Source organism: Melanerpes formicivorus, unplaced genomic scaffold (assembly GCF_026170545.1).
Source record: "Melanerpes formicivorus ecotype bairdi unplaced genomic scaffold, bMelFor1.0.p_v2 SCAF_8, whole genome shotgun sequence".
Classification (NCBI taxonomy): domain Eukaryota; kingdom Metazoa; phylum Chordata; class Aves; order Piciformes; family Picidae; genus Melanerpes; species Melanerpes formicivorus.
Genome location: NW_027142360.1, coordinates 3487607 through 3504374, shown reverse-complemented (window position 1 = coordinate 3504374; position 16768 = coordinate 3487607). Strand labels below are relative to the sequence as shown.

The 16768-nt window shown below is 51.1% G+C and overlaps 1 protein-coding gene and 1 long non-coding RNA gene across 4 annotated transcripts in view; one reads left to right on the top strand and one right to left on the bottom strand.

Moving 5' to 3' along the window:
• Nucleotides 1-14823, bottom strand: part of BCL2L13 (BCL2 like 13) — a 61185-nt gene extending 46362 nt beyond the window's left edge. For 2 of the 3 annotated variants that reach the window (XM_068141840.1, XM_068141842.1), the window contains exons 1-2: nucleotides 14325-14510; nucleotides 6087-6276 (exon numbers count right to left, since the gene is read on the bottom strand). In XM_068141840.1, coding sequence (XP_067997941.1) covers nucleotides 6087-6207 — 121 coding nt within the window. In that variant the 5' untranslated portion in view covers nucleotides 6208-6276; nucleotides 14325-14510. Of the gene's footprint in view, nucleotides 1-6086; nucleotides 6277-14324; nucleotides 14511-14804 lie in introns of those variants that run through there. The other variant, XM_068141841.1, reaches the window with a different exon arrangement.
• On the top strand, nucleotides 14616-15307 carry LOC137442816 (uncharacterized). Its single transcript, XR_010987773.1, has 3 exons — nucleotides 14616-14800; nucleotides 14897-15035; nucleotides 15144-15307. It is a non-coding gene; the product is annotated as an uncharacterized lncRNA (long non-coding RNA).
• Nucleotides 15308-16768: the final 1461 nt, after the last annotated feature.

The window sequence follows — 16768 nt, the reverse complement described above, 5'->3', positions numbered from 1 at the left end:
GGTGGTTGGTGTTTTGGGGGGGGTTTGGTTTTGATCCATGAGATACATTCTCTGGTTTAAATGGAGTGTTAAAACCTCACCAAAACCGGTGAGAATGCTGTAGGAGGAGACTCAAGAGGGGTACAGAAATACTAATGACACCTAGTGTGCCTTACTTCCCCACGTTCTGGTCACATGCAAGGAGAAGCCTGAGAGGGGATCTAATCAATGTCTGTAAATGCCTGAGGGCTGGGGCTCAGGAAGGGCCAGACTCTGCTCATTGTGCCCTGGGATAGGACAAGGGGCAATGGATACAAACTGCAGCACAGGAAGTTTCACCTCAACACCAGGAAGAACTTCTTCACAGTGAGGGTCTCAGAGCACTGGAACAGAGAGGTTGTGGAGTTAGAGAGAGAAGATGCTCCAGCTGTGACACAAGGTAGCTGTGACACAAGGTGGCTGTGACCAGGAGCCTGCTCTGAACTGCCCTCTAGAGGAGTCCCTCACGCTCCCAAGGAGACAAGAGATCAGCTTTACAAGGGCAAACTACAACTGGCTTCTCCAGATCCTCTCCTTGTATTGTGATATGACACAGAAACCAGGCAAAAAGCAAAGCAGGGTCTGAAAAACAAATTGATGAAGAGGAACTACTAGGTACCAGTTCACACACATGATCACACAGGATGTTAGGGGTTGGAAGGGACCTCCAGAGGTCATCCAATCCAACCCCCCTGCCAGAGCAGGACCAGAGAATCCAGCACAGGTCACACAGGAACACATCCAGACAGGCCTGGAAAGGCTCCAGAGAAGGAGACTCCACAACCTCTCTGAGCAGCCTGCTCCAGGGCTCTGGGACCCTCACTGTGAAGAAGTTCTTCCTCACATTGAGGTGGAACCTCCTGTGCTGTGGTTTCCATCCATTGCCCCTTGTCCTATCCCAGGGCACAAGTGAGCAGAGGCTGTCCCTGTCCCTTCCTTCCTGACCCCCAGCCCTCAGCTATTGATAGACATTGATCAGATCCCTCTCAGTCTTCTCCTCTCCAGACTAAACAGCCCCAGGGCTCTCAGCCTCTCCTCTCCAGGCAGTGCTGCAGTCCCTTCAGCATCCTTGTAGCCTTCCCTTGGACTCTCTCCAGCAGATCCCTGTCCCTCTTGAACTGGGGAGCCCAGAGCTGGATGCAGTATTCCAGGTGAGGTCTCACCAGAGCAGAGCAGAGGGGAGAAGACCCTCCCTGGATCTGCTGGATACACTCTTCCTGGCCACAAGGGCACATTGCTGTCCCATGCAGAACTTGTTGTCCACCAGGACTCCTAGGGGCCCCTCCTCCAGGGGGCTGCTCTCTAGCAGATCACCTCCTAAGCTGTGCTGTACAGGTGCAGTTCATTATTCTTCCCCTGATGCAGTACTCAGTTGGTACCTCATACAAAAGAAACATAAACCAGAGGAGAATTCTGCAGTTAAAGTAGAAACAGGTAGCTCCTATCACTACTGCAATTGTTTCCTGTGAAAGGCTCCATCAGGACAATGATGAAATTAAAGCAAAAGAAGATTAGGTGACAGCTCCTTTGAATCAGAATCCTCTCAATTCACAAGTGAGCAGTGTTCAGCCACCTAGAGTAGGGAGACTGCTCACCAGAGACATCATCAATGGAAAGAACTTGGGATGACTCAAGAAGTTGCATCACCAGTGTCTGACCCTGCTTGGAGAACACAGAGAGAAGCAGCAGGTATTGTCATCCTGCCACCATCCCTCTTAAGGCTTCCTTACCCAAACACAGAAGCTTCCTTCTCAGGATGGGATTCTACACAACTGCTCATTCTCATTTACCACCTCTCACCTCTCTTTTGCCCTAAACAAGGTTTCTCAGACCACTCTTGCTACCCAGCTACCTTCCAACAGTGCATGAGGCAGTGCAGTCATGATCCATTATGGGCTGCTGCTGGGATCACTGCCTCTCTGGAGGAGAGTACATAGAGCAGAGTGCTTTGGTACAACTCTCCACAAGCAGGCATCAGCCACATGCCAAGCAGCAAGGAATCATAGAATCAATAAGGTTGGAAAAGACCTCAGAGATCATCAAGTCCAACCTAGCACCCAACACCTCCTGACAACTAAACCATGGCTTCAAGCACCACATCCAATCCCCTCTTGAACACCTCCAGGGATGGGGACTCCACCACCTCCCTGGGCAGCACATCCCAATGACCAACAACTCTCTCTGGGAAGAACTTTCTCCTCACCTTGAGTCTAAAGCTCCCCTGGCACAGCTTGAGACTGTGTCCTCTTGTCCTGGTGCTGGTTGCCTGGGAGAAGAGACCAACCCCCACCTGGCTACAACCTCCCTTCAGGGAGTTGTAGAGAGCAATGAGGTCTCCCCTGAGCCTCCTCTTCTCCAGGCTAAGCAACCCCAGCTCCCTCAGCCTCTCCTCACAGGGCTGTGCTCAAGACCTCTCCCCAGCCTTGTTGCCCTTCTCTGGACACCTTCAAGTCTCTCAATGTCCTTCTTAAACTGAGGGGCCCAGAACTGGACACAGGACTCAAGGTGTGGCCTAACCAATGCAGAGCACAGGGCACAATGACTTCCCTGCTCCTGCTGGCCACACTATTCCTAATGCAGGCCAGGATGCCATTGGCCTTCTTGGCCACCTGGGCACACTGCTGGCTCATATTCAGGCAGCTGTCGATCAGCACCTCCAGGTCCCTCTCTGTTTGGGAGCACTCAGCCACTCTGACCCCAGCCTATAGCTCTGCATGGGGTTGTTGTGGCCCAAGTGCAGCTCCTGGCACTTGGACTTGTTGAATGCCATCCCATTGGACTCTGCCCATCTGTCCAGTCGGTCGAGGTCCCTCTGCAGAGCCTTTCTGCCCTCTAACTGACCAACATCTGCTCCTAATTTGATGTCATCTGCAAACTTGCTGACGACTGACTCAATGCCCTCATCCAGGTCATCAATGAAGATGTTAAAGAGCACAGGGCCCAGCACTGATCCCTTGGGGACACCACTGGTGCCTGGCCGCCAGCTGGATGTGGCACCATTCACCACCACTCTGGGCTCAGCCTCCACCCAGTTCCTAACCCAGCACAGAGTGTTGTGGTCCAAGCCACGAGCTGACAGCTTAGCCAGCAGTTTGCTGTGGGGGACGGTGTCAAAGGCCTTGCTGAAGTCTAGGCAGACCACATCCACAGGCCTCCCCACGTCCACCAGACGGGTCACCTGATCATAGAAGGATCAGCTCATTAACAGCCTGAAGTCCATCCAAGGCATTATGAAACAGAGTGAGAACCAACCTGGCAGATTCAAAGGGACTTTTTTTTTAATCTAAACCAGTAACAACTCTGAAAAATAGATCTAATTCCGGTGAAAGATGACCAGGAGAGAAGCTGTGGTCACTGCCTGGGGTTAGGAGTGAGGGTTGGAGAAATACACAAGAATTTCCTGTTTAGAAAGGAAGGTTTAGTGCAACAAAGATGAAAGAACAGATTTGGAAAGCATCAGTGGTTTGGAGTGCTTCAAGAGCAAACCCAGCCACAGCCTGCTGGCACACAGGCTGCTACAGCTACATAACAGCAGAAGAGGAGACTCAGCAGCTATCCCTGCTCAGGAGCAAGTCCTCTCAACTGACTACACAGATTTCATTTAAGCATTTATAACTTCCTACCCATAACACTACAGCATGGCCCTTGAGTGCAAGTACTTCTTAAGAGGTTTCAGAAACAATTGGTTGAAAGGTTTCCTCTCAATTTGCAAACATTTGAAAGGCAATTATCACCACAACATTCTTAACAAACCCCTTCTAGACTAATGGTTTCCTTTCTGGATCTTGCATTTACAGAACAAAACAGACTTCCAGCCTCTAGCTTTGTATGTACTGTAATGGTTGGCAGGCAAGATCCTTCTCCAACCAAGCAGCCTCAGAAGCAGCAGCCAGAGAAAGGGGGAAAAAATGCATGTGGGAGAGACTGCTAAGGGTCCCCTGCACACATGTGGCCAAGGAAATTAGTTTAGAATAATCTTTTGTTTTCCTTTTTACACCCAACTGTGAATTGTTTATACAGCCCCATGCAGAGCTACAGGCTGGGGGCAGAGTGGCTGAGAGCTCCCAAACAGAGAGGGACCTGGGGGTGCTGATTGACAGCCACCTCAACATGAGCCAGCAGTGTGCCCAGGTGGCCAAGAAGGCCAATGGCATCCTGGCCTACATCAGGAACAGTGTGGCCAGAAGGAGCAGGGAAGTCATTGTGCCCTGTGCTCAGCACTGGTTAGGCCACACCTTGAGTCCTGTGTCCAGTTCTGGGCCCCTCAGTTTAAGAAGGACATTGAGAGACTTGAAGGTGTCCAGAGAAGGGCAACAAGGCTGGGGAGAGGCCTTGAGCACAGCCCTGTGAGGAGAGGCTGAGGGAGCTGGGGTTGCTTAGCCTGGAGAAGAGGAGGCTCAGGGGAGACCTTATTGCCCTCTCCAACTCCCTGAAGGGAGGTTGTAGCCAGGAGGGGGTTGGTCTCTTCTCCCAGGCAAGCAGCACCAGAACAAGAGGACACAGTCTCAAGCTGCACCAGGGGAAGTTTAGGCTGGAGGTGAGGAGAAAGTTCTTCCCAGAGAGAGTTGTTGGTCATTGGAATGTGCTGCCCAGGGAGGTGGTGGAGTCACCATCCCTGGAGGTGTTGAAGAGGGGATTGGATGTGGCACTTGAAGCCAGGGTTAGTCATGGGGTCTGTAGTGACAGGTTGGACCTGATGATCTTTGAGGTCTCTTCCAACCTTGGTGATTCTGTGATTCACTCTTCTGCTCCAAAATCTGCAGCTGACTTTTAAAGGCACAGCCTAAAACTGCCACAATGTGCTCAACACATCTCCAGTCCTAGCCCAGCTACCTGAGGATATGCAGAAAGCCAGAACAAGCACATTTGCCAACAAAGAGTCTTTTGAAACAGCTTCTTGGCACTACAGTGCCTCTCCTTTCATGGGCCACAGAGACAGTCAGAGTGGAAGCAATGGACACACCTCAATGCACTGAGGTTTACTTTATGAATGCTACAGAAACCAACCAGCACACTGAGATCACTTTCATAAATGCTGTACATATAAGCAGCACAGGCTATGTGCTTTGGTGCCAAAGTGACCATTGCTGTCCCAACTCTTGATGCTGTCTCTTCAGGTGCTTCTCACTTCATGACAGGTGAGTTCAGTCAATGCCAGAGGATGCACTCATAAATGCTTGCTCAATAACAAAGAGTCTGTCTTTGGAGGTTTTTCTTGCTACGCTTCATCAGAGTCGATTCTGAACCACAGGAATGAGTAGTGGCTGAAATGCCATTTGGAAGTGACAATTCCCCAATCCAACCTTGACAAACAGCATTGTTGAAGTGCCTGCCACCACAAAATCAAGTCTTACTCCCTAGGCTTGTGTGAAGCACAATCTATCTGTTCTGCCTCCCATTTATTTATTTAGCCTCCTGTGTATACATAAACCTAGCCTGGAAGAAACATCTGCCTCTGACTCCATGCAGTCCTTGTCTTCTCCAAATTAAATAAACAAATAGGTGTAGCTTAGGCCAGGCTAAGCCTCACACCTCTGCACTACCAGTGACTGACATCAACAGAAGCCTCAGCTTAATAGGGCAAAACTATTTAGCACATGAGATTGCTCAAGTCACTGCCCAGTTTATGCTGGTAAACACCACCTCACCCTTGTTGACTTCCACTTGCCTCCCAAAAAAAACCAGGCATGTGCTCAAATTCTCAAGATGGCTCAACAAAGATCTCCACTCCTCCTAGCCTCCAGACAGATACTAAACCCACTTATTTGCTTCATAAACACCAACTGGCCCTGGCACAGCTCAAATGAAAACAGTGAACTAAGTACAAAGAGCTTTTTCTCCATTAGCATCTCCTCCAATTACTGTAGAGGAATAAAGTAAGAGATGCATCACAGTAAACCTCAGGCTAGCACTCTCCATCCATGCACAAAGAGCTGCAGCACTAATTGCAAGTACAGCTGCACATGTAAATACACAGAGATGACTACAGAATAGAATAGAATTAACCAGGTTAGAAGAGCCCTTGGAGATCATCGAGTCCAACCTATCAAGCAATATGCAAGCATTACCTTGAGCTGAAGGAGGAGGGTGCTCCTGCGGCTTCTCTTGTGATAAAAGTCCCAGGTAGCTGAGCACTACATACTTTGTCTCATAGTGAAACCCTACAGGCACGGCAGTAGAGGACGCCATCAGGTTGGCTTGCAGGGCGGCAGCGCTCTTACGGGCACTGAGGCTTCCTCGCCGGGTCACTGAGGAAGACTGCAAAAGAGAACAGAGAGGTTTGCTTGGGGGTTTTGTATGGCTGCAACAGGTCAGGAACTCATACATAACAGGGAATTACATAACAGTTGTGAAGTAATAGCCAGGTTTTTGCCCTGATATCCTATGCATTCTTATTGTAATGAGAACCAACTGCCCCCCAGCCCGGCTCCCCTGCTGCCGGCAGTGGAATCTCTCACTCCTGCTCGGCAGTGCTCTCACATTAAAGCAAACTGAACGGTTCCTCAACGTGTGTGCTCCTCAGAATGCCTTCCAACTCAACCACACACAAAAACACATGTATTCACACAAAGGAGATTTGAAGGGTTCTGAAGAGTGACTGACTACAATTTGAGGCTAAAAGATGGATTGCAAGGAGCCTCTCTTCCCCCGGGCCTCTGAGGAGTGTTCTCCTGATCCTCTGCTTTCTCTGATGTGCTGTCATGATGCTTAAAAGTTTTAGTGACCACAGTTGCCTTGAATTAATGTTACTGTTCCAACAGTAAAGGCGAACACATGGCAAACAGAGGCAAGGCCACATCATCCTAGGGACTGGGAGAACAGATGGCTGTACGTCCTGCACTTCTCACCCAGACATTGACACCTCCAAAGCAGAAATCCACACCCAACAGCAACATCTGGCTGAAGAACATCCCTGGTTTGCTTTAATTGTTTTGTTGCTTCTTTTTTTCTAACAACTCAGAACAGGGAGGGGGAAAAAATGAAAGAAAGGTGGAGAGAACTCAAAACCAGCCACAGCAAAAAAGGTTAAACAATAATCTCAGAAAGCAGCAGAGAAGTGGGGGAAAGGCACAGAACAGAGTGAAGAGAAGCTTCAGATGAATTAACAAGGCTTAGATCTCTGTAATAGGAACAGTATGGATAACTGCTTCCAACATGCCATCAACTTGATGAACCAAATATTGTTAGTTAGGGATTTTTATTTAGAATAAACCTTTATTTAGAATAAACCAAACCAGGTTGGAAGAGACCTTCAAGATCATTGTGTCCAACCCATCAACCAATCCAACCCACCTAAACAACTAATCCATGGCACCAAGCACCCCATCAAGTCTCCTCCTGAACACCTCCAGTGATGGTGACTCCACCACCTCCCAGGGCAGCCCATTCCAATGGGCAATCACTCTCTCTGTGTAGAACTTCTTCCTAACATGCAACCTAAACCTCCCCTGGCACAGCCTGAGACTGTGTCCTCTTGTTCTGGTGCTGGCTGCCTGGGAGAAGAGACCAACCTCTGCCTGTCTACAACCTCCCTTCAGGTAGTTGTAGACAGCAATAAGGTCACCCCTGAGCCTCCTCTTCTCCAGGCTGAGCAATCCCAGCTCCCTCAGCCTCTCCTCACAGGGCTGTTTCCAAGCCCCTCACCAACTTTGTTGCCCTTCTCTGGACACCTTCCAGCAGGTCAACCTCCTTCCTAAACTGAGAGGCCCAGAACTGGACACAGTACTTGAGGTGTGGCCTAACCAGTGCAGTGTACAGGGGAGAATGACCTCCCTGCTCCTGCTGGCCACACTGTTCCTGATGCAGGCCAGGATGCCATTGGCCCTCCTGGCTGCCTGGGCACACTGCAGGCTCATGTTCATGTAAGCTCTCAAGATAAAGTTCTCAATCACTTCCAAAAGTCATCCCCAAACAAGCAGTAGCCCACTCTGGGCCATCAGAATGGGTATCTGAATGAAAGGCAGGCATGAAAGTTCAGGCTACTGCACTGAAGGAGATGTGTCAGTTACTAGTGAGAGACTGCTGCAGATACATTCAGAAGAAAAATGAAAACCTATTTTAAAGCTTAAAACAGAACAAGAAAAATTCTATATAAAGGGAACAGAAGTTGCAACATCTCAAGAGGGCTCCCAGTTATACTGGAAATGCCTTGAGACCAGGCCAAACTAAAGCACAACCTGCAAATGAAGCCTCAAGACTCAAAATAATACAAACAGAATAAATCAAGAGAAGCATTGGCCAGCCTAGCTATGCAAGATGTCTGGGCTAACTTCTAGCTCCTCCTCCCTGGACAGGAATTCACAATAGAATACATAGAATAAAACAGGTTGGAAGAGACCTTCAAGATCATCGTGTCCAACCCATCAACCAATCCAACCCACCTAAACAACTAACCCATGGCACCAAGCACCCCATTAAGTCTCCTCCTGAACACCTCCAGTGATGGTGACTCCACCACCTCCCTGGGCAGCCCATTCCAATGGGCAATCACTCTCTCTGTGTAGAATTTCCTCCTAACCTCCAGCCTAAACCTCCCCTGGCACAGCCTGAGACTGTGTCCTCTTGTTCTGGTGCTGGCTGCCTGGGAGAAGAGACCAACCTCTGCCTGTCTACAACCTCCCTTCAGGGAGTTGTAGACAGCAATAAGGTCACCCCTGAGCCTCCTCTTCTCCAGGCTAAGCAACCCCAGCTCCCTCAGCCTCTCCTCATTGGGGTTGTGTTCCAAACTCCTCACCAACTTTGTTGACTGGTGAGTGAGGATAAGCAGAACTGTTATCTGAGCTGTGGCACAGTTACTGCGTAAGCAGGTGGCTTGGCAGAGAAACATTTGTCCAACAGATTAAAAGCTGCAAAAGGAAAAGCCTTGGTGTAAAATGGGCTGAGTGTTCCCCCTTTAATCTTTAGCAATTCTGATTTCTGACAGTCACTTGGTACCCAAAACAGAGGAGGACTCTGTCAGGAAGGCTGTACTCTGGAAGCTCTGCCTCTTGCCATGTGTTTCCAAATGCCTGAAATCCTTTACCAAAGACTTGACTGAGTCTCTGCTATGGATTGAATTGAAAGAGTGATTTACAGAGAGAGGAATCAATGCTGAAATTCTGAGTCAACACTCTTCCCTTTTCCCTCAGAGCAGTAATCCTACCTCTATGTGGCCTCTACCCCAGAGTGCTCTACAGGCAACACACCATTCTTCAGAAGCACAAGAAATTAGAGCAGAAGATAAGCACAGCTTCTGCACAACTGCAGAGTTGGCCTTCAGCTGCTTCCATAAACTGAGTTTCATAAAGCAGGGAGATTGGAAAAACAATAACTGCTCAGAAGACTTTAGGATCCTTTAACAATAGACAGTGGACACTGGCACAGGCTGCCCAGGGAGGTGGTAGAAGCCTCATCTCTGGACGTATTTAAGGCCAGGCTGGATGTGGCTGGGAGCAACCTGCTGTAGTGTGAGGTGTTTGTGCCCTGTACTCTGCACTGGTTAGGCCACACCTTGAGTCCTGTGTCCAGTTCTGGGCTCCTCAGTTTAAGAAGGACATTGAGAGACTTGAATGTGTCCAGAGAAAGGCAACAAGGCTGGGGAGAGGCCTTGAGCACAGCCCTGTGAGGAGAGGCTGAGGGAGCTGGGGTTGCTTAGCCTGGAGAAGAGGAGGCTCAGGGGAGACCCCATTGCTAACTACAACTACCTGAAGGGAGGATGTAGCCAGGAGGGGGTTGGTCTCTTCTCCCAGGCAAGCAGCACCAGAACAAGAGGACACAGTCTCAAGCTGTGCCAGGGGAAGTTCAGGCTGGAGGTGAGGGGAAAGTTCTTCCCAGAGAGAGTCATTCACCATTGGAATGTGCTGCCCAGGGAGGTGGTGGAGTCCCCATCCATGGAGGTGTTCAAGAGGGGATTGGATGTGGCACTTGGTGCCATGGTTTAGTCATGAGGTCTGTGGTGACAGGTTGGACTTGATGATCTTTGAGGTCCCTTCTAACCCTGGTGATTCTATGTGATTCTCTGTGTGTCCCTGCCCATGGCAGGGGGTTGGAACTAGATGGTGCTTGAGCTCCCTTCCAATGCCAACAATTCTATGATGCTACAGATCTGCTCTTCAGACCAGATCCCCAGGTGTCATCACCACATCACATGTTCACATCACCAGGCCTGATAGATGTCCTTCACCAGACTGCAAAAGCTGCTCCCCAGCAGGCTGCAGTTCTGGTTTGCTCAGCAGAGATCCACAGCCCTGAGACCAACAGGCTTCTCCCAACGCCTACACAGTGAATGGCAGCCCTTCCAGACAACCTGAACTGATCTGGCCTGAAAACAGCACTCTGACAGATGGCCCAGAGACATCCAGACACTATGCTGTGGATCAGAGAACAAGCCTGAACATGTAACAAAGGGTGCAATTCCAAATCAACACAGCAAATGAAGGAACACAGGCACAGCAAGTGCCAGACTCCAGAGCAGCAGTGAGCACTAATTCAGGGAAACTTCAGCATGCTTAGCTCAGCACCTCTAGAGGGAGGAAAAGGAAACAAAAAGAGAGGGAGACAAGCAGACTACAGCTTATTTAAATAGCAGTTAATGCTTCCCTGTGAAAAGCATGAAGAAAAACAGCTTTGGCTGAAAAACCACTCATCACTTTGGTCACTGGATTGTGGAAGGTAGATCTGTGTTGAAATGAGGAAGGACATTTAGGAGCCTGAATAAAGGAAACATCTTCAGCTTCACATAAGAGAGTGTCAGACTGGGCAGGCACTTCAGAGTCACTGGTCTTCCTGGGGTACTGGATTACTCATTTTGAATTGTGAATGACTGGGTTTGTTTACTACAGGAAACAGACAAATATTGGCTCAGATGCTGTTAATGTCTCAGAAAAGGCCACTTTTCAAGACTGAGTGGGATGAAAAAGGGACATGCAGCTTGAGGCACCACATCAGAGGAAGGAGAGCTTTCCACTGCTGGAGAAAAATGGAAGAAGCTCCAGAAATTGTTTAAGAGAATAAGGCAAGGGCTTGTATGGGAGATGGAATGGAACAGAGGAAATCAGGCATTATACACAGGCTAGACAGGCCTCAAAGCAAGGGCAGGAGGCTTCCTCGTGGTGTAGCAGGTTTGCTGCAAGAATATTGCCTCTTAAAAAGCTAAGAGATAAAAATTATTACCAATTACTCCCCACAAAAAGCCCTCCTGAGTTCCTGCACCCCAGGGGGAGCAAAAGGCTGCATGTGTTGAAGCTTGCTTAGTTTGTTACTCCCCCAACCCTGCTGTCCTTTTTTTCACGTGGGCTGAGCTGCTCAACTGACCTGAGCACAGAGTTCCAGTCAGGCTGACGCTTCCTGGTGCAATCTGTCACAGCCTAATCCACAGAAGTCAGTGATATGTTAGATAACAAGCAACAGGAGCCTGCCAAGGAATACTGTGAACACAATCCCCTAGCAATGAGGCTGGGCTCTGTGTCAGTCCTTACCTGCAAAATCCTCCTGTGCATCACGCCGTACGCACCCCGCATCCTTCAAAAGCCAAAACGCAACAGCACCACGGTGCTGCCTGGAAGAACAGGTCACCAGCTGCCCCCAGGCACCTACCAAGCAGCTATCCAACCTGTTGCAGGTCTGAGACTCGCCTTTGCAATTACAGCCGGGGCTTCACAAAGTGCTTTGTTGCATACTTATAAAAGAAACCCCAAACAAGAGGCGATCAATACCCCTCCTGATTTCAGAAGCACTGAAAATGCAGCCCCAGAAAAAAACAGCACAGTCACAGACTGCCTTCTTCTTACCAATAACACTGCCACCATGCCCACAGCTAAGCCTCTCTTGAAAACAGAGTGAACCTAGGGCTGGATGCACTTCCCAGCTACAGCCCAGGTCATCAAGCCCCACTTACCAGCTACAAACTTAATCAAACTAGGAAGCTGCTGTGCTGGAAAAATATTTCAAAGCATGCATGGTCTCAGTCAGCAAGTGCTCAGCCAAGCAGGGACAGGGAGATTTAGCGAGGCAACAAAGCGGCAGCACTGGAATTCAAATCATCCGTAGGGCAGCATGCCACCAACAGATTCACAAGTTGGGGTCATCCCCCTGACATCAATCTCTGCAACAAGTAACCCCTCTTAGATCACTCTGATGTACAGAGCCCAGAAAGCCAATCACATCCTGGGCTGCAGCAAGAAAAGCATAGCAAAGAGGTCAAGGGAGGGGATTCTCCCCTGCTGCTCTGCTCTGGTGAGACCCCACCCAGAGCACTGTGTCCAGTTCTGAAGCCTATATTCCAGCAAGGATCTGGAGGTGCTGGAAGGTATCCAGAGAAGGGCCAGGAGGATGATCAGAGGGATGGAGCTGCTCTCCTATGAGGACAGACTGAAGGAGGTGGGGCTGCTCAGTCAGGAGAAGAGAAGGCTCAGAGGAGACCTAATTGTGGCCTTGCAGTATCTGAAGCGGGCTACAAGAAGGCTGGGGAGGGACTTTTGAGGGTGTCAGGGAGTGACAGGACTGAGGGGAATGGAGCAAAACTAGAAATGGGTAGATTCAGATTGGATATTAGGAAGAAGTTCTTCCCCATGAGGGTGGTGAGAGACTGGCACAGGTTGCCCAGGGAGGTGGTGGCAGCCTCATCCCTGGAGGTTTTTAAGGCCAGGCTGGATGTGGGTCTGAGCACCTTGCTGTAGTGTGAGGTGTCCCTGCCCATGGCAGGGGGCTGGAACTGGCTGATCCTTGAGGTCCCTTCCAACCCTGACAACTCTGTGATTCTATGATTTTTCTAGCTTTACATTTCTGTTCTACCCAAACGTACTGGTGTCAAGGGTTAGAGAGAAAGTCTCAGCCTTCTCCCTCCACAAAGAGAAAAGGCACAGCCTCAAATGGCCACAACTGAATTTCAAAGAGCTGCAGATCTACAAAACCACACCCCATATCAACAAGGTGGAAAACATGCAAGCACTCTGCACCCTTTCCAGAAGGCTCATGCAGGGACTTCAGATGAGACCTGCATGTGCAGACTAGTCTAACCTCGCAGCAGTCTATCTCTGGAGACACTTCCCCTAACAGGTAGGCCTTCCCCAAAGCACTCAATTGTAATCAAGTTGGAAGCTGAATTCTTCAGAGTATTTTTCCAATGCCATATGATGGTAAGTCTGAAAGGCTGCTTTTAACAAACTTGAGAACTACCGAGTTCAAATACCTCAATTTTACTGGAATTAATCAATACTGCATCCATTACTGATCCTCCAGTGGCACTTAATGGATAGAAATACTAGAAAATATGACAGTTAGGTATCTGGGCAGTGGTTTTAGCTGACCTTATGGGGAAATGTAATTAAATGAACGTTCCAGGCAAACGGTTTGAGTTTTTTTTTTTTGCCTTGTAGGAAGAAAACCAAAGACTCTGCAAGTCGTAACGGCTCTCAATCCTTTCAGGCTTTAAAACATCCTACCACAACATTAAAACGTAACAAACCCGGCTCCCATCAACAAGCTTTCATTCACTTTTTTAATCTGCCAAGCACTATTTGGTTCTGAAAGTGAGCGAGAGGAGAGGTAAGGTAGAAGCACTGCACTCGCTTTAAGTTTCAATAGCGCCAGACAAAGGCAGAACCGGAGCAGAGCCTGCAAGAGTTGCAGCGTAAGCTACTCAGTTACTACGGCGATGAATGAGGTATTTATATCTGGGCAGAAACGGCAAGGAGCAAAAAGCCGGGATGAGTCAGCCGGCGGGGTCCGTGCCGGAGCCACAGCCTACGCGCTACAGCGGCAGGTGCGGGCAGGCCGCAGCCCCTGCAGCGGAGCAGCCGCCGGCTCTCCTTGCCACCGCCCTTCAGGAGCTGCCGGGGGACGGAGGGGCACAGCCCCTTCTCGCATACCGCGAGGCCCGGCCCGGCCCGGCCTGACCACCTGCTCGAAGCGGCGCCCTCCTGGCAGCCGGTCGGGAAGGGACGCTCTGGAGGGGGCTCGGCTCGCTGGCCCTCATGGCTACCCGGGGCTGGGGAACGCGTCCTTCAGACGCGGCCACGGCGAGGGGCAGGAGGGGGGCACGGGCAGGAGGGGGGCGTGGCCCTGCTGCGCTCCACCCCCGCCGGGAAGTTCCACGGCCACCGACCCCGCGGAGAGCGGCCGGCTCCCCCCTCCCGTCATGGACAATGCGCGGGAGGGGGAGGGAGGGCGGGGGAGAGGAGGCGCGCGCACCGCCCAGCGGCCGCGCCGGCCTCCCGTCGGCTCCCCCACCGCGCTGCCGGGCGGCGGGGCGCAGGGTGACGAAGGGGGCGAGAAGGGAAAACAAATAAATAAATGAATCGCCCGCCCGCCCTTACCCCCTGCCTCACCTGCGAGCGCCGCGGGACGCGAACGGGGCGGGGAGGGAGAGGAGGGGGGCGGACAGGCCGGGCGGGCGAGGAGCGGCGCTGCTCCGGGTCGGTCCGCCGGAGGTGGTGGGCGCGCGCTCGCGCGCGCGCGAGGCGGTACGAGCTCTGCCCTAATTTGCCGCCGCCGCCATGATGGAGGGGCGGAGAGGTGGGGACGGCAGAGGGGGCATGACGTCACGGCCCTGTGTGCCGCGCGTCACGGCCCGCGCTCAGGGGCGTTGCCCGGGCCCGGCAGGACGCTTCTCCCGCCACGTGACTTCGCAAGGGAGAGGGAAGAGAGGCGGCGGACACGGGGGCGGCGCCGCTCCGCCGCTCCGCCGCCGGGCCGCGGCGCTAGACTGGAACGGCAGGCACGGGGGCGCGAAGACGGCAGGCAGGAAGCCCCTCCCCCGGGGTGGGCACTGGGCCGAGCGAGTTTCCCGCACTCTAAGGCACACGTACGCAGCCGGAGGAGTCATATCGGTCCCTGCGCGGATTGTGAGGAACAGACCAGGTTAGTTCCCGCGGGTCTCATCCAGTTCCCGTGCCTACAGGTGTGGGTCAGCAGGCCTGCGTCCGAGTCCCAAACAGAAAGCGTCCCGTAAGGCTGAGCGGTCGCTGCTCACCGGGGCTGGGGAAAAAGAAGGCAGGTCTGAGGGAAGTTCGACTGGCTTAGATTGCACCGAAAGAACAGTTAAGTGTTCTGAAGCCCCAAACTACCAGTTGATTCCCTGCGTTACAGTGTTTGCTGTAACATGAATAAAAGCTACACTCACTTTTATACCGAACTTTATTTTACAGAAACGATGGGGACTGTAAAAATGAAGGAAATAGAAGCAAGGAAGCAGCATGGGTATGACCTATCCCACCTGTGACCCTGCTTTGTAGGGAACGATTCTGTCTTTTCCCAGAAAATACACCTGGAGAGTGGAAATAGAAGCTAGAATAAACAATATGATTATGAAGATTGCTTTAAGTTTTTGTCACAAAAAAAAAATGGCAAAACTCCTGAAAAATCATGAATAGTCACAAAATGACAATAATAATAATAATAATAATAATAATAATAATGCCTTGAATTCCCATCAGGTATTCCTGCAATGAAATGCTGGTGCCATAGCTGCTACTCAAAAGGTTCCCAACCAACCTGAAGGACCCATCACAAGGCTTCCCCTAAGCCACCTCCACCTGACAGCCGTGACCACCAGTCTCCCTGCTGCGAGGCCATCCTTCACCTCCACTTGGTCAGCTGTTTCCTGCCTCTTTCTGATTGAGTGCCCTGTAACACTCTCCCTCCTACACCTCAGTCATAGTATCATTCAGGGTTGGAAGGGACCACAAGGATCATCTAGTTCCAACCCCCCTGCCATGGGCAGGGACACCCCACACTAGATCAGCCTGGCCACAGCCTCATCCAGCCTGGGCTTAAACACCTCCAGGGACAGGGCCCTAACCACCTCCCTGGACAACCCATTCCAGGGCTTCACCACTCTCATGGGGAAGAACTTCCTCCTCACCTCCAGCCTGAATCTCCCCACCTCCAGCTTCATTCCATTCCCCCTAGTCCTATCACTCCCTGAGATCCTGAGCAGTCCCTCCCCGGCTTTCTTGTAGCCCCCTTCAGATACTGGAAGGCCACAATGAGGTCACCTGGGAGCCTTCTCTTCTCCAGACTGAACAGCCCCAACTCCTTCAGTCTGTCCTCATAGGAGAGCAGCTCCAGCCCTCTGATCATCCTCCTGGCTCTTCTCTGGACATGCTCCAGCACCTCCACATCCCTCTTGGAACAGGGGCTCCAGAACTGGATGCAGTACTCCAGGTGGGGTCTCCCCAGAGCTGAGTAGAGGGGGAGGATCACCTCCCTTGCCCTGCTGGCCACACTCCTGATGCAGCCCAGGATCTGATTGGCTTTGCAGGCTGCAAGTGCACACTGAGAGCTCCTGTTGAGCTTCACCTCCCCCAGCACCCCTAAGTCTCTCTCCTCAGGGCTGCTTTCCAGTCCAAACCTATTAAAACTGTGACTTTTTAAAAAGAGCATTTCACAGCTTTTTGACAACTGACAGCTGAACGTGACATTGAGATATCAAAGCTTCCTGCAATGGGGAGCCCATTACCTGAAGAAATCTACTTGAAGGCCTTGTACAGGAGTTTCTCTCTGGGTTTCATGTCTCTGTTACAGGCTAAACGTGTTACGACACTTCTTGGAAGAAACTCGGTTCTTTTTGAAACTGAACATGATATTCTCACCAAAGCCTTAAAAACACTACATGCAAGGGAAAGATCCCTTCCCTGGAGAGCGGCCAGGCAGAGAGGGACCTGGGGGTGCTGGTTGATGGTAGGCTGAACATGAGCCTGCAGTGTGCCCAGGCAGCCGAGAGGGCCAACGGCATCCTGGCCTGCATCAGGAACAGTGTGGCCAGCAGGAG